General features: G+C 39.1%; 1 protein-coding gene across 3 annotated transcripts in view; it reads left to right on the top strand.

The window, feature by feature from the left end:
- The first annotated feature begins 4,970 nt into the window (after positions 1–4,970).
- RNF6 (ring finger protein 6) overlaps positions 4,971–25,056 on the top strand; it is a 38,210-nt gene continuing 18,124 nt past the window's right edge. The window contains exons 1-5 of one of the 3 annotated variants that reach the window (XR_006384642.1): positions 4,971–5,279; positions 5,952–6,034; positions 8,008–8,218; positions 9,107–9,202; positions 11,744–11,862. Coding sequence is in view for 2 of the 3 variants with exons in the window: in XM_044249459.1 (XP_044105394.1) it covers positions 8,026–8,218; positions 9,107–9,202; positions 11,744–13,506 (2,052 nt within the window). In the remaining variant the exon portion in view is untranslated. Of the gene's footprint in view, positions 5,280–5,423; positions 5,499–5,951; positions 6,035–8,007; positions 8,219–9,106; positions 9,203–11,743; positions 14,584–25,056 lie in introns of those variants that run through there. The other 2 variants (XM_044249459.1, XM_044249460.1) reach the window with 2 other exon arrangements.

Here is a 25,056-nt window from a genome sequence, read left to right as displayed (position 1 = left end):
AACCTAAGCTTGGTTCATGGATGGGTCACCTTTGCATGGCGACAAGCTGAAAATATCTGCTCCTGTGATTTAGCCCTGCTCGGAGGTGGTTCTGAAAGAGAGTGGTGAAGGGGAATCTTCCCAGTTGACGGAGTATTTAGTCATCAATTTCATTTGGAGACAGAAGGGGCCGGGGAAGGGTGTACTCTATAGTGACAAATGTTAGCTCAGCTTACTGGTCAGGAGTTGGAAGAAGAAGAATGGGGGAAGGTTGGAGAAGGGACAGGTGGCTGGATCTATGGGAGGGACAGGACGTGAAGACATTTTATGGCACCTAATGCCCACTAGAGAGTGTCCACTGCTGAAGAGGCCACTAACCAACCAAGCAGGTAGGATGACTAGGCTGGCAGGTGTCAGTCAGTGTCACTGTGTCACTGGCCACCCAAGTTCTCCCATAGCAGGCTAATGGAGGGAACAGCCATAGTGGCAGAGATGGAGGGATGCACGGCCCCAACAACTTGTACTCTCTCTCCAATTCAGCATAGCTACTGCTACTACTAAATATTTGATTATCAGCAGTGGAGACCAATGTTGTGCTTTTAAGGAGGTCAAACAGTGGCTGGGTGGCAAGTTGACACATCAAGTCCTCCTGATGCAGAGTACTATGTCATCATGACTGGATTTGAACTGTATTCCAAGAATGGGTCTGCTTTTTCTTTTCACAGCACCTCAGCCAGCACCACTATCCGAGGACTCTGACACAGGCTCTCCCATGATACAGCCTCAGATCAAAGTCTGATATTCTGACATGGGATCTCACATAATGTTGCCTCCACCCTAGGGGCTCACTTTACAGCAAGAGGGTGTAGTGGCAGGTGCTTGGCCCAAGGCTCCACTGGTCATAACACACACCATACACACTGAGGGAGCTGTTGGATGGATGGAGCACACCTATGGCTGGTGAAGACACAGCTGAGGCTCCAGGTTCAAAATGAGCCCATGAGGCTGGTACCTTACCCTTTACTTCCTAAAGCAATGACCATAATATGTGTTGATGTCCCTAGTAGGTAGAATTTATGGGGCCAGAGATCCAGGGATAGAAGTAGGAGTGGCCTGCTTGCCATCACTCCCAGGGATCCACTTGGAAACTTTGTGTTTCCCTTCTACAACCTCGGGCCTGGAGAACAGACGTGGGAGGCTTCCTCCTGCAAGAATCCCTCTAAACTTAAAGCCATGGTTGCTCCTGGATCACTTGGGGCTCCTAATGCCGGAAGACTGACAAATCATCAGGAGTTGGGGCCACTGCTACATAATGGAGATGGAGAGGAATATGCTTGGCACTCAGGAAGTCCACTGGGGGCATTTCTTGGTATTCCCAAGCCTGGTTTTAACTATAAACAGATAAGTACAGCAACTGCAGCCTGATAAGAACATGATAACCAGGGTATGAAACCCCATAGGGAGCCGTGTCTGGGTTAATCCATCAGTCAAACCACCTATGCTAACAGAAGTGATAGCCCAAGTGGAGGGGAATTTGGAAGGGGTGGTGGAGGAGGGAGATAATGGCTAACAGTTGTGGCTGTGAGATCAACTGCAGCAGTAGGGACCATGGTTTGTCCCATTACTCTCCTCTTGTAAAATTTCCCAGAAATTGTGACTAATAAGAATTCTGAAAAAATTGTGCTTGGATGGAGTAACTTAATGTGAAAAGTAAGTGATCTATGCATTACAAAGAGCAGACTAGAGTGAATTCTGTGTGTGCTCTGTCCAATTCTACTTTATAAGCTATTTCATGTATATTTCAGCTGCTCTGAATGTTGGAGTACAATTCAAGATGCCACCATCCCTAGAGAATTATCCTTCTGTCCCTGCAAACCTCATCCAATGGCATGGGGACACAAAAAATTTGGTCTTCTTGCTAATGAATTTTGTGGGATCAGCTGAAGTTCCTTCTTATTTATTTGTCTTCCTGGTCAATCCTGTTTTCTTCACTTGCCTTCTCTGTAGAACACTTCACTTATAAATCACCTGAACAAGAATCCTTGTCTCAGGCTCTGTTTCTAGAGAACCTGACCCAAGACACAATCTCTAGCCTAACTGGGTAGGTGAAATTGATGAGACTAGTCTTGGATACTTTGGATTTCCTCACTCAACCTCCATTCTTTCCTTCTTCTAGTGTGTCATCTCGTACAAAGGCTGGCATATTAAAAGTGACCTTACCTAGACTTTTCTGCAACTATAGTTCTAATGCAAATTAGATTCTGCCAGTTAAAATGTATTCACTAAGATGTGGGAAATGGAGCCAAAGCAGAGGCCATATTTCTATCCACTTGGGGCTGTTTCTTTGATGGTAAGCAAGGTTATAGAGAAGGGAGGATTTTCTGCAGTAGAATTCAGCACCCAATCCCCAGCTTTGATGGTTTTAAGAGACAACTAATGGATGTGGTGGCGGATGTTTTTGGATGTTGGCTTCTAGATTACTGTACGGCAGCAGCTGATGCAGTAGCTTCTTGACTCAGGACTTCCACAGGCAACCTAAGAGGGGGTAGCTCTCCTCTTTGGTCTGTTCTGTAAGAGATGTCCCTTCCATAAGTACTTCAAGTGTTGGATTTGATGCCTTCAATGAATCCTTAAATAATAATATTAAAATTAATTGTAAAAATTCATACAATGAACCTGAACTTCTCTTAGTTGTTCCCATACTGTCTACAAACTCAGTAAGATTTCAACCGATATGTATGTCTAAAGCAACTATTCATTTTGCATTTTACATTTTAATTAAGGTTGCCATTGTAAGATGCCAAATCATTTAAAGAAGATAAGAACAACAAATATACAGAGGATCATTTTAATGTCATGGTTTAAATTCTCTTAACACCTTTTTATTATTTTTTTAAAAGATTTAATTTATTTATTTGTGTGAGACAGAAAGATTGAGCAAGAGAGCACAAGCAGGGGGAGCAGCAAGCAGGAGAAGCAGACTCCCTGCTGAGAAAGGAATCTGATTGGACTCAATCCCAGGACTCTGGGATCATGATCTGAGCCAAAGGCAGAAGCTTAACTGACTGAGCCACCCGGGCATCCCTACAACTTTTTACTCTTAATTGTCCTGGAGCCAAAAGATGTCTACACACTAAAAAGGCCAAATGTCATTCCAGTTAACTCAGACTCATTTTTGAGTCAATTAACTCAGACTCAGAGATTTGGGCAGGTTATGAAACCTGGAATACAGATGTCCAGAATGATTCGTCTCTCACAATTACCATATCTCACCCTCCTTTATAGTCACTTTGTCTTGGGCTATAAAAACTGAAGCAGAGTGTTGGATTCAAGTTACATACATTATTCATTCACTCAAAAAAATCTGCAGCTTCCCACCAGCTAAAATCACTTGACTGGATTTTACATTTTTTGACTCTTAGGATATATACATGTTTTTCAGTTTAATATTTAAAGGTATTTGCACTTGATGGACTATAATGCTCTTTAAAAAACTCATGTAGATATTTCAAGTGATTTCTGCTTGAAATTTAGATAGCTCACCTATGGCTTTCTCTGATTTGTACTCACAATTTCTGAGGTCATTGTACTAACATGCATTAATCCTGTTTGCAGAAAGTTTGCATTTTTCTCTGCTCCTCCATGCGGTAAGCTGAGGACAAAGTGTCAGGAGCTGCGCTAAATTCTGGGACCATAACAATGAATAAAACTATTTGTTCAAAATTATGGATTTCAGAGTCTTAGATGGAGGAGATATATAAATTAACAGAAAATCATTGCGAGCACTTGCTCAGTGGCTGTCTTTTTTCCATAGAAAAGGAGGGCAAGGACCTTGTTTGTTTTATCCTCTGCTATTATGACTAGCACTTAGTACATATGGCACCCCATATTTGTCAAGTAAATGAATATATGCCAGAGGATGTTCTGGGACCCCAAAGGGACATCTGCATGGTTTTATGTGTGAATGTTGAGCTGGAGGGTGGAGTGAGGGTGTCACTTCAGAGATGTCCGAAAAAGTTCCTTGAAGATGAGGAATGAGCTGGGTCTTGGGAGATAAAGGAAACTAGGTAGAAGTGGGGTTGGGGATTGCTTAGGAGTTCCCATATGATTGTTGAGGGACTTAAAGTCGTTCAAGAAAAGATCAGTCTATTGAGGTATGCAGGAGAGATATCCCAAAGGGCCATTTCGTTATAGCAGCTATAACGATATGTTCTTTTTTTTTTTTTTAACTTGTTTATCTACCTCACTCGTTATAGCAGCTATAACGATATGTTCTTTTTTTTTTTTTTTTAACTTGTTTATCTACCTCACTTAAGTCCATGCTTAAGACTACCTCTTCTACCCAGGTGGTCGCTTAATGGTGGCGATAGACTAGCTCTTCAAAAATTAAGGCAGGAATGAATGAATGAGTTAATGAACGAACGAATGAAGAATAAGTGTGAGCACCGTGCAATGATGATGTCTTCTGGATGGTGGGGCTCTAAGGAAAGGAGCCTACACCAGATTGGGCTGAGCCCCACTCAAGGGCTTAATTCATATGGTTAAGTGTCACATCTCAGCAATAAAACTAAAGACACGAAAGCGGGGAGTTTCCAAGTGCATTCCTAGAGGAAAAGTGAAGAAACACGAACGAAAGCAATTTAGAATGATTGGGATTTGTAGTTTCCAGGTGCCCGGGAGCAATAAAGAGCCTGGTTGATTCGTTAACGTGGTACCAGGCAGCAGAGAGACAGGGACAGACTGCTGTTCGGTGGCACTCCATAGCCAGGCTCGGCAAACAGGCCACAACAAAGAGCAGAGCAGGTGTTACTGCTTCCCAAGGGTGGGGAGCAGGCTGTGTCCCCGGAACTATGCAGCTGCAGGAGCGCTGAGGGGCCGGGTACCTGGCGCTCCTCGAGGAGGCCCTGGGACTACCACCCTGGCCGCGAGCACTGACGGGGCGGAACGCGGAACGCTAGCACCCTAGGATCCCTCCGGACTCAATTTTCAAACGCACCCGCGAGCGTCCAGCCGGCGGTGCGGCGTCTCCACTCGTCCGAGGGGGCACCTGGCAGTGAGGAAAGGAGGGCCGGGGCCTTCATCCCTCCTCCGGAGCCGCCCCGCCAGGTAGACGACTCCCTCACGGAGTGCCGCGGCAAGGGCTTCCGGCTTCTCCCTTCAGTCAACGGTTAGAGGGCGCAGCGGCCTCCGGAGGCTAGCCCCTCTCGCCCGTGGGCCACAGCCTTCCAGGACCACAGTGGCGCGCCACCCGCCACAGACTTTCCTTTGGGGAATAAGAGGACGGCCCACCTTCGGAGGAGGTAAGCTGGGGGGAAGGCTCCGGGATCGGCCACTACTTCCGGGAGACGCTGAGGAAAGCCAGCCCTCCTTGGCCCCCATCTCTTTTCCGATTGGTTAACTGCTCTCTTAATGCGCCCCCCCTAACTGGTGATTGGCTCAGATGCGCCGTCTGTCACCTGCCTCCCTGTGGGAATCCAGGTCGCTAAGGGAAGCGTTACTTGAGGCTCGGTTGGGAAGAGGTTGGTTGGGCCCTTGAGCCTAGTTTGTTTATTGTGCGAACCGTACCCTGGCGCGAGCTTCGGTCGCAACGGCCGGGGAAGGAACCAGTAGCGGGACGGAGGGCGGGGGTGGCAAGAAAGTGAAGGTTCAGAAGTAAACTGGAGAGAGACCTAACCCTGGTAACATCTGAATGGGAGCAGGGTAGGAAGGAAGGCCTCTGAGAGGGGGAGTTGTAATCCCAGGAGCTGTGACAGTGTAGGAAGGAAGGCCTAGTTTCTGTTGTGTGAGAAAAGGGCCTTGCGGGAGGTTTTAATGACCTAATTGTGTGGGGATATAATTTTCTAGGGGAGTGTCTAACCAAATCCACTGAAGATTTTGCTTTGACTTTGCAGCAGAGCTTTGACTTTGCTAGCCATTCCTGTCCTTCAAAGAGACAATTTATTGAATAATTCCATTCTCTCTTATTGCTTCAGATGGGCAGCTCTCAAAAAAAGCACAAACAATTGAAGGATGGATGCCATTGCCTATATTAAAAGCATGTTGAAAGGAAAATAAGGTACTCACTTTGTTTAATTGTGGTTAATTGTATAAAAAAATTACCTTTGAGAAGAAGCTCTTAAAGTTTTCAATAATAGTAGGGTAGCTTGATTTTATAATAGCTTTCAATTTTTTTGATTGTTTAGTACAAAAAAATCGTATTACTGCTGTACCTGCCAAATGTGCTCCTTGCTAATGATGGCCTAGTCCTGTTTATTCTGAAAATGGAAAGAAATCTTGAGTTTTTAATAATGTTAATTGGTGTTTGATTGGGTAAGTGCTACTAGATCTTTCCTTTAAAAAACTGTGTAATAATCACTGTAATAAAATCCTTGAATGTGTAACCTAATGTTAGGATGTAAGTGAAATTGGATAGTTGCTTACTCATACGTAGTTTAGACTTGCAGACTAATTTATTTTGTATTTAAATTAGTTTGCTTAAACACTGAGTCAGAGTTGCAACAATTGCTTCGCTGGTCACCTAGCTATTTGATTCCCCAACCACCATTAAATCATGTGCTGTATTACAGATACCCGTTATTAACATCCAGAAGTTGTCAAGGAATAGTTTATTTCATCCACGGATCACCCAAATTAGCTCTTAAAGATAGACCTGGGCCCTACCTTGGAAAACTCTGATTTAGGATTAGAGATGAGATCTGGGCATCTGTACTTTTAAAATTCTCCTCAAGTGGAACTAGAGGGTATTATGTGCTAAGCAAAATAAGTCCGTCAGCTAGAAACAATTATATGATCTCACTCATATGTGGAATCTAAGAAACAAAACAGGATCATAGGGAAATAGGGGAAAAGATAAAACAAGACAAAATCAGAGAGGGAGACAAACCATTAAGAGACCCTTAATCGAGGGAAACAAACTGAGGGTTGCTGAACGGGGGTGGGTGGGGGAGTGGGGTAACTGGGTGATGGACATTAAGGAGGACATGAGATATAATGAGCACTGGGTGTTATATAAAACTGATGAATCACTGAACTCTACCTCTGAAAATAATAGTGCATTATATGTTAATTAATTGAATTTAAATTAAAAAAATTTTTAAGTAAGTTCGTGCCTTCCCAAGTGAGAACTATTGACTTCCTAAATACATGTGTTTAAGAAATTCTGAAATATTTATGAAACAAATATTTTTCTCCATTGATTTCTGTACAATTTAAAAATAAGCCTCTAAGAAATGATGTTGAAGTATAATCCAAAAATAAGGTTTGCCTAGGCAAGGCCAGGACGTTTCATTGGTACTCTGAAACCTCAGGGACTAACTGTTCCAGGCCTAGAGATGAGGTTTGCTATGGGGAGACACAGAGTACTCTGCTGTACATTCACAGTCCTCAAAGCCATGCATTGAGTACTGTTTTCCTGTTAGGTTTAAGAATAGGTTAGCCCCAAGTCTGTTCAGTAGATATAGTAGGCTAAATTATTTTTACCTCAACAAACTACAATGGACGGTAATATTACAAATATGGGTTTTATTTTGGGAAGAATACCTTTGCTGGAAGTAAATGTAAACCATAGCCTCCCAATAGCTCTTTGTTTATTAAGTAAAGAACATAATTTAAAATTATGCTTAAAGTGCATAATTCAGCTTAAAATTTATATGCTAACATGAAGTACCCAGATATTTGAAACATCAGGGAGGGCTTTTAGATCAACTTCACCAGAGAGTCAAGAGGTTAAAAAAAAAAAAAGTGATATAATCACTTTGGTATTCAGGAATTAGAAATGAGTGATGAAACCAGATCTAGCCTGACGTAAACAGTGGTTTTGAGCAAAGAAGTAGGTCCAGTTGTAGTCTGTCTCCTAAGAAGCTCTTTTTCCATTTTATATGTGAGTTATTCAGTGCAAAATTTGGCATATGAAATATATGACTGGAGATTGAAATTTAAAAATGAAAATAAAGAGATATAAGTTAAAAACATGAAGCCATGTGTAGTCCATGACTAACAGCTTGAATCTAATATATATTGTTTGAACAGAAAGCCAGGAATCTCAGTATGAATACCTCTAGATCTAGATCGCATGATGGTAGTGAAGAAACTTCATCTCAGGACCATAATCATCGCGAAAATGAGAGAAGATGGCAGCAAGAGCGTCTCCACAGAGAAGAAGCCTATTATCAGTTTATTAATGAACTCAGTGATGAAGATTATAGGCTAATGAGAGACCACAATCTTTTAGGCACCCCTGGTAAGAGATGGGTGAAAGAAGAGACACCTTTTCTATCATAAGAGGAGTTTCAAAATAAGGAGGGTTTTTTTCCCCCTGCTTCCCTCTCCCAAAATATAATGCATGATTTTTAAATTTAAGAACCTTTTAATATAACAAAATAGAAAATCACTGTCCTACTTCTGTATTTGATAATTAAGTGTGAATCTTGGACATGGAGCACTGTTATACAAATGCCAAGCTAACAAATAGTTTAATGTACATAATAGTGTCAAATATTTACATATATGGTCCTATTTCTCTTTTAAGTAATATTTGTACAAATAAAATATTATTTAGAACCCAATTCTAACTCTTTTGAGGTATTATAATTTACTTATTTAGCTGAATTAATAATATTCCAAAAGTCCAGTGTGCTTCGTGAATTTTATACAAATTCTTTTCACTAATTAAAATGAACTAATTAAAACTTGAATGTTTGTATGGTATATGTTTGTATATTGCATATTTGCACATCATATATTGATAACCCATATAGTGAGCTACTGAGGTAAAATTCAAATACAGTTTCAAAGTTTTCTAGAAATCCAGCCTTTTAAATTTCTTTTATCTCAGACATAAATCTGTTAATCAGAGTTTATAGATTCCTTAGTATATCAACTGAGAGGACCTTTTAAATTATTCAAATTAAATTTTATATTTTTATTTTAATAAAGCATAAAAGAGACACAACCACAATGATATATACTTGTGTCAATTAAATATTTTTAACTGTCTTTAGTTTAACAGAACATGAAAATAATAGAATGTCTTCTACAGATTGCTGTAGATTAGTGTTACCCTTCATGAGTTCTCATAAAACAGTAGTTAAAATAATTACTTTCAGTGAGCAATTTTTTATTCTTTTAGGAGAAATAACGTCAGAAGAACTACAACAGAGGTTAGATGGAGTAAAGGAACAACTGGCATCTCAGCCTGACTTAAGAAATGGGACAAATACCAGAGGTATTGTGGACTCCTTTCCATTGGGAGCAGGTTTGATTGGAGCAAATGCGAATTTGTACTTACTGGATCTTGTATGATATGTTTGTTTTTAATGTTTTCCAGTTTTAATGTGATATTCAGATAGCATTTACCCATTATATTCAAAGCAGCATAGTTAGGCAGTATAGGACAGGGGTTGAGTACAAAAACCTTTTAATATACAGATTGCCTTTAGGGAGGTCATAGTATACAATTAAGTTAATTACCAGCATAGTTCTTTTTAATCTTAGAATATACACACTAGTTTTTTTAAAGTAATGGAACTAAACTTCACTTCTAAAAATTTGTACCAAGCAATACAGAAAGACTGAGTGAGGAGACCTGCTTTATTGTTTTTACTGTTTTTTGAGTTTGTCATTTTATTGAAAAAACACTAAGACCTAGTATAAGAAGTTTTTAAGAAAATTCAAACTAAAGAGAATTATACAGAATTAAAAGTAAAGCCAACTTAATATAGCTCTTACCAGTTCTATTTCCTTCCCCAGAGGTATTTATTATTGGTATAGTTTCACCTTTTTTTTTTTTTTTTTTTTTTTTGTGTGTAGTTTCACATACTATATTAAGATTATTGTATTAGGGCAAAGACTATTAAAAACTCAAAAATGTAATGATTCAATAAGATAGAAATTTATCTTTCATGTTAACCGTTCAGGGAAGATAGGGAAACTTTACTCCATAATCCTTCTGGAAGCCAGCCAGCCAGCAGAGTAGTTCTACAACGGTGCCTTGGAGTGCAGGAGCTATTGGCCACATGTGACCATTTAAATGTAAATTAAGTGAAAATTAAATAATTTTAAATAATTTTAAAATTCACTTCTTCATTCCTATTAGCCTTATTCAGGTGCTCAGTAGTCACTGCACATGGTTAGAGACTTCTGTACTAGACAGCACAGATGGAGAATATCTCCACTACTGCAGAAAGTTTCATGGGACATTGCTGCTCCAGAGTATTGTTTGCATGATCAAGCTAAGTCAGAGCCGCATCTAGGTTCTACTCATCTAGGTTCCAGAAGGAGGTTCGGACACCAGCCTGAAAGTGAGCTTATCACTTCCACTCTGATTCCATTGATGACAGTTACATGGCCATACCCATCTGCCAGGCTGCTCACAATGCTCACAATGGGAGAAAGGACAGGTTTTGTTAGGTAATTAGTGAACTCTTTATACATCATCACTATATTCTAGTAATTAAAGAAGGAGGTATCCTTTAGAATGCTTTTACCTGCCTTTAACTTCTATTTCTTTCCAAATTAAAGTGGAAATTGGATATTAACCTTTTTTCTTCTGTATATGTAGATAGGAGAGTTGTACTATATTGTTGTAGCTGGTAACACTTAACTCTTGTTATGTTTTAGTTTGTATCTTTAGGTATGGCTAAAGTTGCTGTTTATTTTTATTGACACCAGAAGCCTATTAATAGCTTTAACATATAAAAAACATTTTTATAAGAGATCGTAGTAATGAAATGAAATCAATCTCATGTAACAGCCATTTTTGTGTAGAATAAATGATAAAGTCTGTATAGTTCCTGTGCATTAGAGTGCTTTTTGTTGAGTTTTGCCCTTTACATGATCCACTAGTTAAAAATGGAAAACAAGTTTCCCATAGTAGCAGAGTTGTAGTCAAAAAAGCTTATCAGGGACACATTTACTTCTAAATTGATTCATTGAACAATATTGGAAGTCTGATTTGTACCAGATACTGTTGTAGAGGTTGGGGATTTAACAGTAAATAAAATAAGACAAAACCCTTTATCTTCACAGAGCTTACATTCTAAATGAACAGAAAATATGTTATAGGTAGTGGCCAAGAGTTACTGTGCCGGTTATTATACTAATCATTTTATATGCAGTATGTTATTTTATTCTCATGATAACCCTATGACATTTATACTTTCATTATCCAATTTCCAGGTAAGGATACAGTCTTTAACATGTCTAAAGTTTTCCGGCTTCACATAAAGACATAATGTAGTTCTAATATTGTATTCAGAAAGCCATATTTCTTGAGATACACATTTTTGGCAGTTCCTGAGAAATAGGATAAAATTCCTAAGGTTACAAAAATATGTAATTGCAAAAATGCTGAGTTACCTTCACCAGAAAGATTCCACAAATTCAAGGTGAATTACATATAAGTTTTGTCACTACATTTTATTGATTTTACCATATGAATAAAGCATTTTAAATGTATGATTTTGGTATGGGATCTGTTTCTCATTTTCCTTAATATTTGCCAGTAACAAACACAGAGAAAGTAAGAGTGAGGATTTTTTCAGGGCTTTGCCTAAACAGTATTTATATTTTTATAACACATAAGAATATATTATGCTTACAGTATACAACTTTCTTTGAGAAAATTTAGTTTTTTGCCATTTTTAATACATTAAAATATACACAGATGCTCTTAAATATAACTTAATTTAACTTTATCTTGCAAGCTTTCAATAAAAGAGCATAGATTTTAGGAATTGATCTTAAGTTGATTTGGTTTGCTTTCCAGAGTCAGAAGTCCCTAGAGAAAATTCAAATGAAGATTCTCTGCTAGAATGGTTGAACACCTTCCGACGCACAGGAAATGCAACTCGAAGTGGACAAAATGGGAACCAAACTTGGAGAGCTGTGAGTCGAACAAACCCAAACAGTGGAGAGTTTCGGTTTAGTCTGGAAATACACATAAATCATGAGAATAGAGGAATTGAAATTCATGGTGAAGATCATACAGGCATTCCATTTTCAGACATTGGCAGAGATCATACTACAAGTAGGCAACAAAGATCAGCTAGTCCTGTGGCTAGGCGAACAAGAAGCCAAACCTCGATGAATTTTAATGGTAGTAGTTCCAACATCCCAAGGACTAGGCTTGGTTCAAGGGGTCAGAATTCAGTGGAAGGATCTTCCTCAACATTGGAAAGATTAAGAAATGGAATTGGGGGAGCAGTTGGTGTTCCTAGAACTCGTGCTCCACGCACTAATTTCAGTGGTCACACAAACCAGTCGGGTGGTAGTGAACTCAGGCAAAGGGAGGGGCAGAGGTTTGGAGCGGCACATGTTTGGGAAAATGGGGCTAGAACTAACGTTACAGTGAGGAATACAAACCAAAGATTAGAGCCAATAAGATTACGGTCTACTTTCAGTAGTCGAAGCCGTTCACCAATTCAGAGACAAAGTGGCACTGTTTATCGTAATTCACAGAGGGAAAGTAGACCTTTACAGCAAAACTCGAGAAGGTCTGTTAGGAGGAGAGGTATAACACGTGTCTTTTTAGAGCAAGATAGGGAACGTCGTGGTACAGCTTATGCTCCATTCTCTAACTCAAGACTTGTGTCAAGAATAACAGTAGAAGAAGGAGAAGAATCCAGCAGATCCTCAACTGCCGCACGACGACATCCAACAATCACACTGGACCTCCAAGTGAGAAGGATTCGTCCAGGAGAAAACCGTGATCGGGATAGTATTGCAAGTAGGACTCGATCTAGGGTAGGGCTGGCAGAAAATACAGTCACTATCGAAAGCAACAGTGGGGGCTTTCGCCGAACTATCTCCCGTTTAGAGCGGTCAGGTATTCAGACCTATGTTAGTACTATCACTGTTCCTCTTCGTAGGATTTCTGAGAATGAGCTTGTTGAACCATCGTCAGTGGCTCTTCGGTCAATTTTAAGGCAGATCATGACTGGATTTGGAGAATTGAGTTCTTTAATGGAGGCCGAATCTGAGTCAGAGATTCAGAGACATGGTCAGCACTTACCAGAGAGGCACTCAGATCTGAGTAACGTAGGTGCAGCTAATGACATCAGCCAGCGCAGTGAAGGTGCCTCCCCAAACAGGTGGGCCCGAGAAGACAGCACTGCAGTGCATGGTGCAGACCAGACCACCCAGCCTCCTGCCCCAAGCAGTGATAATGGAGGTGGCAGGCAGTCACGAAATTCAAATAACTTAGTTGAAACTGGAACACTCCCTATCCTTCGCCTTGCTCACTTCTTTTTACTGAATGAAGGTGATGATGATGATCACATACGTGGTTTAACCAAAGAGCAGATCGACAATCTTTCCACCCGGAACTATGAGCATAACAGTATCGATAGTGAACTAGGTAAAATCTGTAGTGTGTGTATCAGTGACTACGTAACTGGAAACAAGCTCAGGCAATTACCTTGCATGCACGAATTTCACATTCATTGTATTGACCGATGGCTCTCAGAGAATTGCACTTGCCCCATCTGTCGGCAGCCTGTTTTAGGGTCCAGCATAGCAAACGATGGGTGAAGTGTTGGGTCTATTCAAATAGTACATTTTAGTAGAGCTGAGTAAGTGCTCTTTTGTTGAATCATTTGTGATGAGCTAACCAGGATGAAAAAGAACAGATTATTATAGTTTGAACTATTTTTTGTGTGCTTTTTTAACTTGTTAAAAAGAAAATTTATATAAAACTTAAAGTGGCAAATGTTAAATTATTCATAAGTAAAGAATAGTTAAGATTGCTAGAACCAAATAATCTTTAAAATGTTTTTATTTTGGTAATTTTGTCATGCTAAGCACTTTTGTATCTGCACAATTCAGTAGGTTAAAAGTCAAATCTTCCTTTTCTTGATAGCACAGCAGACGTTACTTGGACTTTCATGTTCCATAGGCTTAGTACCATGTGTAGACACTGGTGTCTAAATAAGCCTTTCATTCATTTTTTGTTCTAAGGACAGTATCTTTTCATGAAAGAGTGTTTGGCTGAATGTTTGCTAAATATATTTAAGTTATTTGAAATGTTAAATTTGATATGCAGCATATCATATATGTATATATAGATATATAATTTTAAGGTTAAACTATTCAGTCTAAAAACTACAGTTTGGTTCTTATTTAAGCATTTGGGCTATTACTGCATATGGCACAATGTTTAACATTTACAGGATCATCTCTGGGAGGAAGTAGATTAAGATATTTAAAAATAGAGATAATTTACTGAAGCGTCTCTGACAATCTTACTTACTAGACAGCAAGCAATATGTAATACTGAAAAAGTATTTCTTTACTCAGAAATGGAACATGGACATTTAAGTACATATAGATTATTTAACTTGAGTTCAGCCTTTTTGTGACTTTTTTGAACGTGCAGACAATTCTTTGGATATTAAGTAAGGTATACAATATGCATGGTTTCTTAAATTTACTTTTAAAATCTAAAATAAAAATGTCTTCGAAGAATCAAATGCGTAGATAATATGTTAAGTTCACTTGGAGGCCAGAAAACTCCAAGTAATACAAAACAAAAGAGAGAATGTAGAATTTATATAAACACATAAAGTATGCATTGAAGATCTATTTCTACCAATAAATATTAAAACTAAAGCTGTATGTGAACTATTCTTTTCTGGTGGTCCCCTGTGGTTTATTTATTCAAAAAAATTTTTTTTGCACCTACAAGGTGCAGGCACTGTTACAAGTGTTGAGGATTTAGCTGAAGACAAAGTCCCTGTCTTCATAGGCAAGAGGATATTTGCTCTTAGAAACTGAAAATCAGTTGATAAAATGAGTTACTGAATTATATGACTTCTGTGTTTGTTTATGAATATATGTCACAGTTTTCCTGTGGTGATACTGCTTGGGCAAAATCACAAGAACAAATACCTCAGGACCAGATTCTGTGAGACTTACATGTATCTTAAGATTTAGTTTTACTTTCTGATTAGTAACTGTATTCGGTTCATCATGTGAGATGCATACACAGGAATTTTTAAGGACTGCATTTAACACCTGGAGTGAAAGGTTTTAGTAAGAGTCATGACTTTGTCTGGAGTAAATGGTTTCTATAGTTCAGTTATAGGACATGGGACTGGGACGTTTGAAGGTTTTAAATACCAGACTAAGGAATTTAATTTCACCTCACAGACTTTAGATGTCTTTTGATGAATTTTAGTGGTGAATGCTAAGATCCTCTTTCAAGTTTCAGGAAAATTGGTGTGGTGTAGTGTTCAGAACACAGTGGAATGGGGAAGGGAGAGAAAAAAAAAATCAATAAAGGAACCATTGTGATCATTTTATTATCAGTTATCATCCTCAGTTTTCTTTAATGCAGGGCAATGGCAATGAAACTGGAAAGAGAGGAAGTAAAAATTTTGGGGGAAAAGGACATTATTTGGTTTCTTGTTCAGTATGAAGAAGTGGGAGAGTGATACATTCACAGATGGAAAATCACCCGAATAGAAGGGGGGAGAGGTGTTACAAGCTATGCCAATTTAAACATTTATCTTGAATACAGCCTTATTCATGTATCTCATTTCAGTGTTACCATTTGTTCCCAGTATGACAAGAGACTAAATCCATATATTTAACCAACTGAGCCACCCAGGCGTCCCTAAATCCATATATTTATATATGGAATATTATTCAGGGAAGTTTTGCCTCCCCAGGTTTGATCAGTTAGGAATATCAAGAGGAGAACAAAAGAGGGGGAAATGGAAAAAAAAATAGAGATAAAGAAGAAAAAGTAAAAACACGTTGATTCTTTGTTTGACTTAGTCCTTTGCAAGACATGGACCAGCACGACAGAGCTCTCAAATAGGCATTTGAGATAAAACTGGATCCTCTAATATATGGAAAATTCCCTGAAGATGGCAGGAAAGCTTAATATATTTTGTAAATTAGTATTCTAGTTGGGAACAAAGAAGTGTATTTAATATTTTCATTCATTTCCCAGTAAACGGGCTGATGACAAATACAAAGGCTTTTTATTTATAGCTTCTATTTAGCAATGATTGTACCCCTTATGGTTCCAATATAGAAAGGAACAAATAGTTTGAAACTCTTCATTTGAATATTACATTCCATGCCATGTCCTTAGAGCTTGTTTTTCATAGTGCGGTTGTCTTGCAAACTTCTATTTCAAAACTGTCAGCTTCCCAGCTGCTTTCCCTCTTTTATCCTCAATTTGTATTATTTCAACTAGCATTGACCTGTACTTGACTGTCTCTTACTCATTCTGTGGCTATTTTCCTTTCAGTATTTAAAATGAATTTATAATTTAAGCCTCCTAAGATCCCCTTGAAGTATTACTGCCACTTAACATAGTAAGTGGCAGAGTTTACAGTCAATCACAGGACCATTTGCCTCCAAAGCTTGTGTTTTTCCCACTCAGTATCATTCTGGTAAAGCAGAAATGATTTGAGAAGATTTCAGTCAAATTTATACCTTTGTAAAGATATTTTTCTAATATAGCATGTCTTTGTGATTAATGTCCATATGCAAATACATCCTTCCTGTCTCACAAATGATGAGAGGGGCTGCTTCTGAAAGTTATAAAGCAGAATCTGTGTTGGAAGGATGGATCCAGAAAAGAAATGAACAAGCCATCTGAATACCCTGTGTTAAGGATCATAGTTAATAAGCTGAGTTTCAGGCTTTTTTACGAGTATTACTCATAGACAAGAATTTCTGGTGAATTTCTATCTTCTGCGCCTCTCCATTTGAATAACATCTGGCCAGAGGAGCAAGGGATTGTGTAGAAATAGTGCTCCACATGAAGGGGGTAATTATTCCCTTTGCAGTGGCAGTAAACTCATTTGGGGTCCTTTCCTTAACCCTGTATAACATTGGAAGTCAGAGCTGGTTTATCTCTTAATACAGAAGATGATTTCCTAGCAAGCCAGAGCCATCCATCACTGAGAAGGCCAAATGTTTGATGTTCCAGAAGACATGACTGCAAGTGTTAGTGGAGATTGACTTTCCTCAATCTCCATAGACGGGTCATAAGTTCTTTTCAGTTACTATGGAAGTATTAGGCCCTGAACATATCTGCCCTTGAGATAATTAGGGCTCATTACAATAATTACTCTCAGCAAGGTTTTTGTTTTATTTTGAGCATTAAATCTCTGAGGATTCTTTGAGTTGGCCCCTATACTTTTCCTTTCCTCTTTTTTTTTCCTTTTAAAATAATCATGTCTTCTGCAAAATAAAAAACACTTTCAGATGTATTTTTCCTCTGTTGTATAACTGTCTCATTTGAAGACTGAGGAAGCTCTTGGTTGCTGAGTATATATGTGCCCTTCCTTCTTACACATTTGACTGAAAAAATGACCCTACTTAACCATATTCAAAATGTCTTCTGTGCAATTGCAAAAAATTGTTTTATTCTCCCCAGTGGGAAATAATCCAACTTCATATATAGTCTGTATTGTGAAGTGACACAGTTTAGCCACTCTTACATGTTCTGCTTCCCTGGATGGTGTTCATTTTTCCATTAGGTTGGATTGATCAGGTTTAATTGTGATCCCTTACCATCCAGGTTATGGGATAAATGATAAACTTTTATCTACCTGATAGAGTGAACCGGAATAAAGATCAAACCAAAAAGGTGGGAAGAAGTGCCATTGATTACTGATAGAGAATGTACACACATCTTGCTAACAAGCTTAGTGGGATGAATGATAGGAATATCCAGTCTTATAAGCATCTCTTTGTTGACTTCCTTATCTGAATGTAGAGTAAGTTGTTTCATCAGCCAATCTGGCTGGCCCTGATCCTGAATTAGGACTACTTTCAGAAAGACATCCAGAGAGAATTTCCCTATTTGTGCAGTGGGTGGGTATTCGTGGTGGGGGCTCAAAGGTTTGAGGAGATGCTAGTGACCAGCTTTGATCTTAGCACTTTGATGTACTTGGTTCACGAACTGCTGTAGTGTTGAACAGTCCTAAGTCTCTGTGTAACAGGTTAGGGACTTTTTAGATAACTTCCTTAAAACTTTCTAACCAGCTCCTTAACAATTTCAGCTGGGGTCTTGTTTCATATCCCAGAAATCTTATATTCTTGATTTGCTAGGGGGACTAGCCGTGGCCCTTGCACCAATTTTTGGGAATCTTACCACTAATTCTTAGCAAAGTAGGTTTTGCTACTGGCGTAGTTGGGAGCTTTTCTTTAGTCTTCCTTGAGTGTTACCCTTGTCCCTTTGCTGCATTTCAGACAGTGCACTTTACAATGTTCATTTTTGTCTGTAGGATGAGGCAGAGTGACCATACTACTCTGACTCAGGTCACATGGCCAGCCCACTGCAATCATGTTGCTTGGGAGAGGTTTAATTCTATTTTGAGCCAGCATTGAAGTTACCCAGTCTTCCTGATAACTCTCTGTGTTGGAACATCCCAAGACCATCCCCAGGTTAGTGGTTGGCTAGGACTCATGGGACACCACATACATAGTTGTGCTCACAGCTGAGATTTATTATAAGGGAAGGAGACAAATCAGAGGGAAAAGGCACATGGGATGAAGTGTGGAGGAAACCAGGCAAGCTTCCAAGAGTCCTATCCTAGTGGAATCACACAAGACACACTTACATTCTTTCAGCATCCAATGGGACACGGGAGAAGTGTTGTCTGCGAGGGAAGCACATTACAGACTCAGTGCCCAAGGTTTTTATTGCGGTTGGTCACATAGGCACCTCTGCCTATCATGTACCGAAATTCTAGACTCCCAGAAAGAAAGGAAATATTAAGCATAAACATACTGTTTACACAGTTTAGGTACATTGAGGCACTTTTATCAGTAAGGGAATGGCAGAAACCCTCCCCAAATCAAGTTCCTAGATACTGGCCAAGGGTCAGTCTTGCATGCAGGCCTAAGGCTATCTTTTCTGCACACACCCACATCTCCATCTATAGCTCAGAATGTTCTCCTGAATTCTAGGATCACATTTTTGTGTTTTAATTTTTTTTTAAGTCAGAAAAAAATATAATTCAAACTGTATTATATTTATCTTTAACAATAGTAGTAGAATATAATTTTAATATTTTTTATGGGGGAAGGGGCCCAGGAAGGCAAAAGGGCTTGAGAGCCCATGAAAGTAATGATGTGGCCCCGCTCCCCTCCTCATTATGCACTTCAGCTACACTGTCTTCTGCAAAGAACTGTGAGTTCCTTGAAATTATCCTCAGCACCTGGCATGATGCCTGGTACATATAGTAAGTCACTCAGTATATATTTAATAAGTAAATGAATAAAAGTGCCATAAATAGGTAGGCCCTGGCTTATAAATGGCTCTTATATTAAAAGCTTGTTTGTAAGTTTTTTTTTTTTTTTTTTTTTAAACTCAGAACACATTTACCATAGATACAATATCATATGTTTGTGGTTTGAGGCAGAGGGGAAAGGCTCCCAGGCCAGCCCACAAAAATCTACATTACCCACAGTGTTTCTGAAGTACGATTTAAGTGCAGCCAAAAGCAGAAAAAACTAATAGTCCTGCAAGTTAACAAAGAGAACAAGAATGAAATTGAAAAAAGTATTTTTAAAAAATTTATCTTGAATGTTGAATGGTGATGCTTGAGACTCCATAAAGGAAGCCTTTCTTTACTTTTTTTTTTTTTTAAATGAAAGCTCTACATCCGAGTAGGGCTTGTACTTAACCACCCCAAGACTGAGTCACAAACTCTACGGACTGGACCAGCCAGGTACCTCAAAGATGTCTTTCTCAAATTTCAAGTTGCCCTTTCCTCATTGGCCGCTCTGTTTACTTACCACAGTGGCTAAACCAGGCCCCTAGTTCTGCCTCAGGCCACCTTGCTCTGTAAATGGTGGTTTTGGTTGTGTGTGCTCTGCTTTTCTTGCCCTCACTGCCTCCATCTCTCTCTCCTGACTCCTATCCCCAACCACTGGGAGGGGGTGAAGGGCCCTCCAGCCAAAGAGCTGGCAGACAGGCTGGTCATTTTGACCGTGAGGAGAACCACATAGGCAAGTGGGAAAGGGGCTTGGTGGTTGCCAGTGCCTTGGCAGAACAGGTTGGCCCTTTTACAGCTTAATTCTAAATGTGTCTCACCATTAACTGGACTCCGATTTTTTTTTTCCTTGCAAAGAAGAAGGTTTTAGGTTTAATCTTAAAGAGTGTTTGTTCTGTGTGATTGTTTGATAGTAGAGTTGTTTGTATCTTAGAGCTGATGATCGCAAACACCTTATTCAATATAACATTGTCATGAAGCTCTTTAGCCAGTTCAGGTGAGAACAGAGGTTTAACACTCTCAACTCAGTATACAGAGAGGGATAATTTCCACATCCTCCTAAGGGAAGTATACTATATACCTATGAAAAGGCATTTTCTGAAATGACCAGTCCTCATGAGAAACAAAAAATAACCTTAACCCCTTAATAGAGGGTGAGGATTACAACTTCAATGATTTTATAATGTTGACCCCCAAAATGCAGTGTGTGTGTCTGTGTATGTGTGTGTGTGTGTGGAGAGAGAGAGAGAGAAGGGGTGGGCAGAGAGAGAGAGAGAAAGAGAGATCTGGACAGCCTGAATAATTTACCCAAGATCACACAGGTTGTTAGAAGCAAGACATAATATCCTTTGTAATTTTTTTAATGTCCTACTTTATTAATTACAAAGAATTATTCAAAGCTCTAACCCCTTCTTTTAACTGTCAAAATATGTCTAACTATGGGTCTTACAAGGCTGATGACTCACTCTGGGGAATGGCCTCTTCTAACCTAGTCAGGACAAATGCTGAACCATGGGTTACCTGACTCTAGGATTTTGGGGAAGTTTGAGCTGAATCATGCTGTTCCAAGGATTCAGTAGAGTTCCAAAGCTGGTTGGTGAGGGCTTAAACCTCGGATCTACAGCTGTCTGTTACTAATGAGTATTGGTCGCTGCTCACTTTTGATTAATTTGATTAATCTGATTAATTTTAATAGCATCTGTTAGAGCAGTGCCGGTTTCAGGTCACAGGTGGGGACAGGCGCAATGAAGATGTTATTTCAGGCATTTCTCATTGTCATTCAGATAATAAGGTCCTAATTCTTTTATAATGAAGTGAATTTTTCTTAAAAAAAAAAAAGCTGAGAACATTCAATCTGTTATATTCATGTCCCAAATATAAACTCCTAGAATTTCAGGACTAGGAGAAGATGGGCCATTTTCTAAGCATATTTTCTTTGGGCCCTGAAAGCCTGTACTTAATGTTTCTCAATCACTAGTTGCCACACTTGCTTTTAAAGACAAATGTATCATTTCCCTTTCACTACACACTCAATATTGTATGAGTTTGGGTCTCTGAGTAGTGAGCACCCACACAGGATTACATGCAAGGGATTTACTGGGGGAACACCTGTTACGGAGAAAGGTGAGGGAGCAGGCATAGGTGAGAACTCGAGGCTGGGATATAGGTATGTTACCTAAGAAAGGAAGGGGGTAGGAGGAGGCTTAGGTAGGAAAAGCTTCAGACTGCAGTGGAGTTCTGAGACTCTCAGGTGGGAAGTCAAGGCTGATGGGAGAGGAATGGTACAGCTCCAGCTTTTGTACTCAGGCTCAGTCATTGGCTAGGGCCAGCCTGGGGATCAGCATGGCAAGGGCCAGAGTGCCAGGGCAGACCCAATAGTGTGACACCTGGAGGTTGACAGTCACTTATGCTCCCCCATCAAGGTTCTCTTGAGTGGTGCAGCTTCATGACCACCACAAATATTTAACGCTCTTCACTTCTAGAAACTTCTAGATCACGGTTTGATCCTGGTTTACTCTGACTCCTTCTTTGCTCTCCAAAACCACCCATACTGGTTTTCCATTCCTTGATTCCAATTGCCATAAAATAAGTTAACATGACTCTGGATCGTATCTTAGCTTGCTTTTCTCCATACTAAATAATCCTATTCCTTTCACTGCTATCCTTTGAATCTGCATAAGGTTTGCCAAGGCCCTTTGCCAAAACCCAGAACTGCAACCCATGTTCTATGTGAGCAGGGTGATCTTTGGGAGTTGATTGACAATACTGAGATTAGGAACACAGATTCTGGAGACAGATATCAGCTCAAGTCTCAGATTTGCCACATAAGTGCTAGGAGAACTTGTGGAAATACTTCAACTTTCTGGTTGTTTTCCTCACTCAGGAAAATGAGTTGAATAACCCTCACACCTACCCGGTGGAATTGAATGCACGAATACACTAGGAATCCATCACCCATAATAAGTGCTTCATAAACATCAGCATAAAATATTAGCATTATATTCAGTTTTGAGCTTTACTAATAAAAGGACTTGGGTTGCTGACTCATACCCAGTTTGTGATCCATTTGGCTAAGACTTGAGGTACTTTTGTTCATTATTTATTCTCAGAATCTGCCAGTGTGATAATGAGATCTCTATTTTTCCTTCCCAAATGTACCATACTATTTTTATTCTTGCTCCCTGACCCTCTGTCTCCTCCAGCTTTTCTGCAAAGTCTGTGCTTCTGGGAATCAGTTAAAGGTTTTTATTTCTGTTTTTGTTTTTGTTTTAGTGATGCTGTGAGGTAAGAGATAAGAAGCTGTCTTTTATTATTGTTAAAATAGTCCATCTCTGTGTTTTAACAGCTAATGCCTTTTCTGGATTCATAGCATTTTCTGGGGTTTCAGGAAGCTGGCATAGCCACAGAACTCTTTAATCCTTATTTCATGAATAGTAATATATTGAAAGGTTATTTGCCAAATCCAAACATGGTCCTTATTTTATCCTCTCCCATAATCAAGGGGAGGGTACAGCCCCACTCTCTAGGGCTACTAATAATAAGTAGCACATCATCTTAATTTTCTATGAAATTTCATTTTCCCAAAGAGATTTCATGCTTATTATCTCATGTGTGAACCAACTTGGGTTGGTAAGAATAATTTATGCTTATTTGGGAAGAAACCGAAGTATAGAAAAGTGAATAATTGGCCCAAGTCAACCAAAAGGCCAGTGGCAGTGCCAAAAACAGACCTTGGTTCTCCAAATTTGCATTGGAGGCTCTTCAGTTTGGGCCAGACTGCTTCAAGGCAGGCTAGAGCCACACTCCCAGAATAATGGCAGAAGGGCTCTCCTCCTTCTACCATGCAGGGGTCTAGAAACACATCCCTCCATAGACAGCTTGTCTTTGTCCTCCCAGTAGGGAATAAGTAGTCAGTCCCTGAAGCTTCTAGACAGGTCTCATATCTGGGTCACTGGGGTATCAGTCAACTGGCTTTTGAGGTATGAAACCAAACTTCTTGGGCAGCAACATAAAATCTCAGACACTTAATAGGCCTCATGAATTCTGAATTACTATTTTAGGAATCTGAGCCCAAGCCTGCCTGTTAGTTACACTGCTTTTAAGTAAAATCATTAACTCTATACTCCTAGAGACTAGTGGCCGATATGTGTTTGAATATGTTTGATCCATGTTTGGTTGCCTCAGGTGCAATTTATAAGCAATTATTTGCTGAAAGCAGTCATTTTCTAGATAATGTCCTTTTTAAAAAAATTTTTATTTATTTATTTGACAGACAGAGATCACAAGTAGGCAGAGAGGCAGGCAGAGAGAGAAGAGTAAGCAGGCTCCCCGCTGAGCAGAGAGCCCCATGTGGGGCTCGATCCCAAGACCCTGAGATTACGACCTGAACCAAAGGCAGAGGCTTTAACCCACTGAGCCACCGAGGTGCCCCTCTAGCTAATGTCTTAATGTAGGCTTGAATCAAAAAAGGGATTGAATCAAAGCAGGAACCTGAAATTTGAGTGCTGCCGTTTGTAATAGAACATTCTCGCTTCTCTCTTTATTCATTTTCTGCCTCATTATTGCTGCTTGCTTAGCATCCCTTTCTGCATTCTTTTAGGGGAAATACTCTTCCTTCATTCTCTGTGTTACTGGTAGGGCTGCCGATCACAAGATCTCTTTCACTTTCTTCAGAAGGCTGCAAATGTGGCCAACTTAGCTTAGCCAGCTTCTCCTTCCAGGTCATGTGGTAAATGCATGGCTAACTTTGCAAGAAGTCACTAAATTGTTTTCCAAAATGGTCATACCATTGACATTCCTACCAGAAATGTATAAGCCAGAGCCAGCTGTGTAATTTGCTAGATCTGTTGCAAATTCAAATGTGTGGTTCACTGTTCAAAAGGCAGGAAATATAAGGCTCTTTTCTTCTGCAGTCTCTTTCTCGACTTGTCATGGTGGTTTTTATTTGTTCATGTTATTAATTATTAGCGTGAAGTTTACTGCTTCATCTTTATGTTATGCAATGTCAAAGAAATATATATATTTTATATACACATATATGTGTGTGTATATATAAACATATATATATATATATGGAAAACTTATATACTATATATATATATATATATGGTATATAACTAGCCTAGGAGAGAGCAGTCTCTCTCCAGCCAGAAAGACATTATAATATAATATTATTATAAATATTGTATATATACAATTATAATTATAATTATATATAATTATATATAATACAATTATAATAATATTATATTATAAATATTGTATATATACTGTATATATAATATACAATATATAATATGACATATTATATATAGCATATATACTATATATAATATAATATATGTAATATAATATATTATATATAGTATATATGTATTATATACATATACATATATGTAATATATGTATGTAATATATATATGTAATATACTATATTATATATAGTATATATGCTATATATATGGAAAACTTTCTTTGTGTTATGATGTTTGGACACCTCAAATGTCTTTCTGGCTGGAGAGAGACTGTTCCCTCCTAGGCTAGTTGATTTATGCTCTCCCACTCTCCCAGGACCCATTAACCATAGACTGTCGCCCGGGCCAGGCACCTGCCATCTGACATGGGACCCATTTGAACCCGAACTTCCACAAAAACAAAAACAAAATACAAAACTCTGTTAAGTCTGATCTTATTATTCCTGATCCGGGTGCTTTCACTCATTTACATTCCAGTAAACATTTGTTTCAACCAAATGTGGCAAATGCTGAGACTCGCATCAACTCCAGTAAGTACCAACTTGAAAAGTATACCCCAGGGGCACCTGGGTAGCTCAGTGGGT

The sequence above is a fragment of the Neovison vison genome, chromosome 5, assembly GCF_020171115.1.
Source record: "Neovison vison isolate M4711 chromosome 5, ASM_NN_V1, whole genome shotgun sequence".
Classification (NCBI taxonomy): Eukaryota; Metazoa; Chordata; class Mammalia; order Carnivora; family Mustelidae; genus Neogale; species Neogale vison.
Note: the sequence above shows the minus strand (reverse complement) of the source record. Positions and strands in the feature narration are given on the sequence as shown.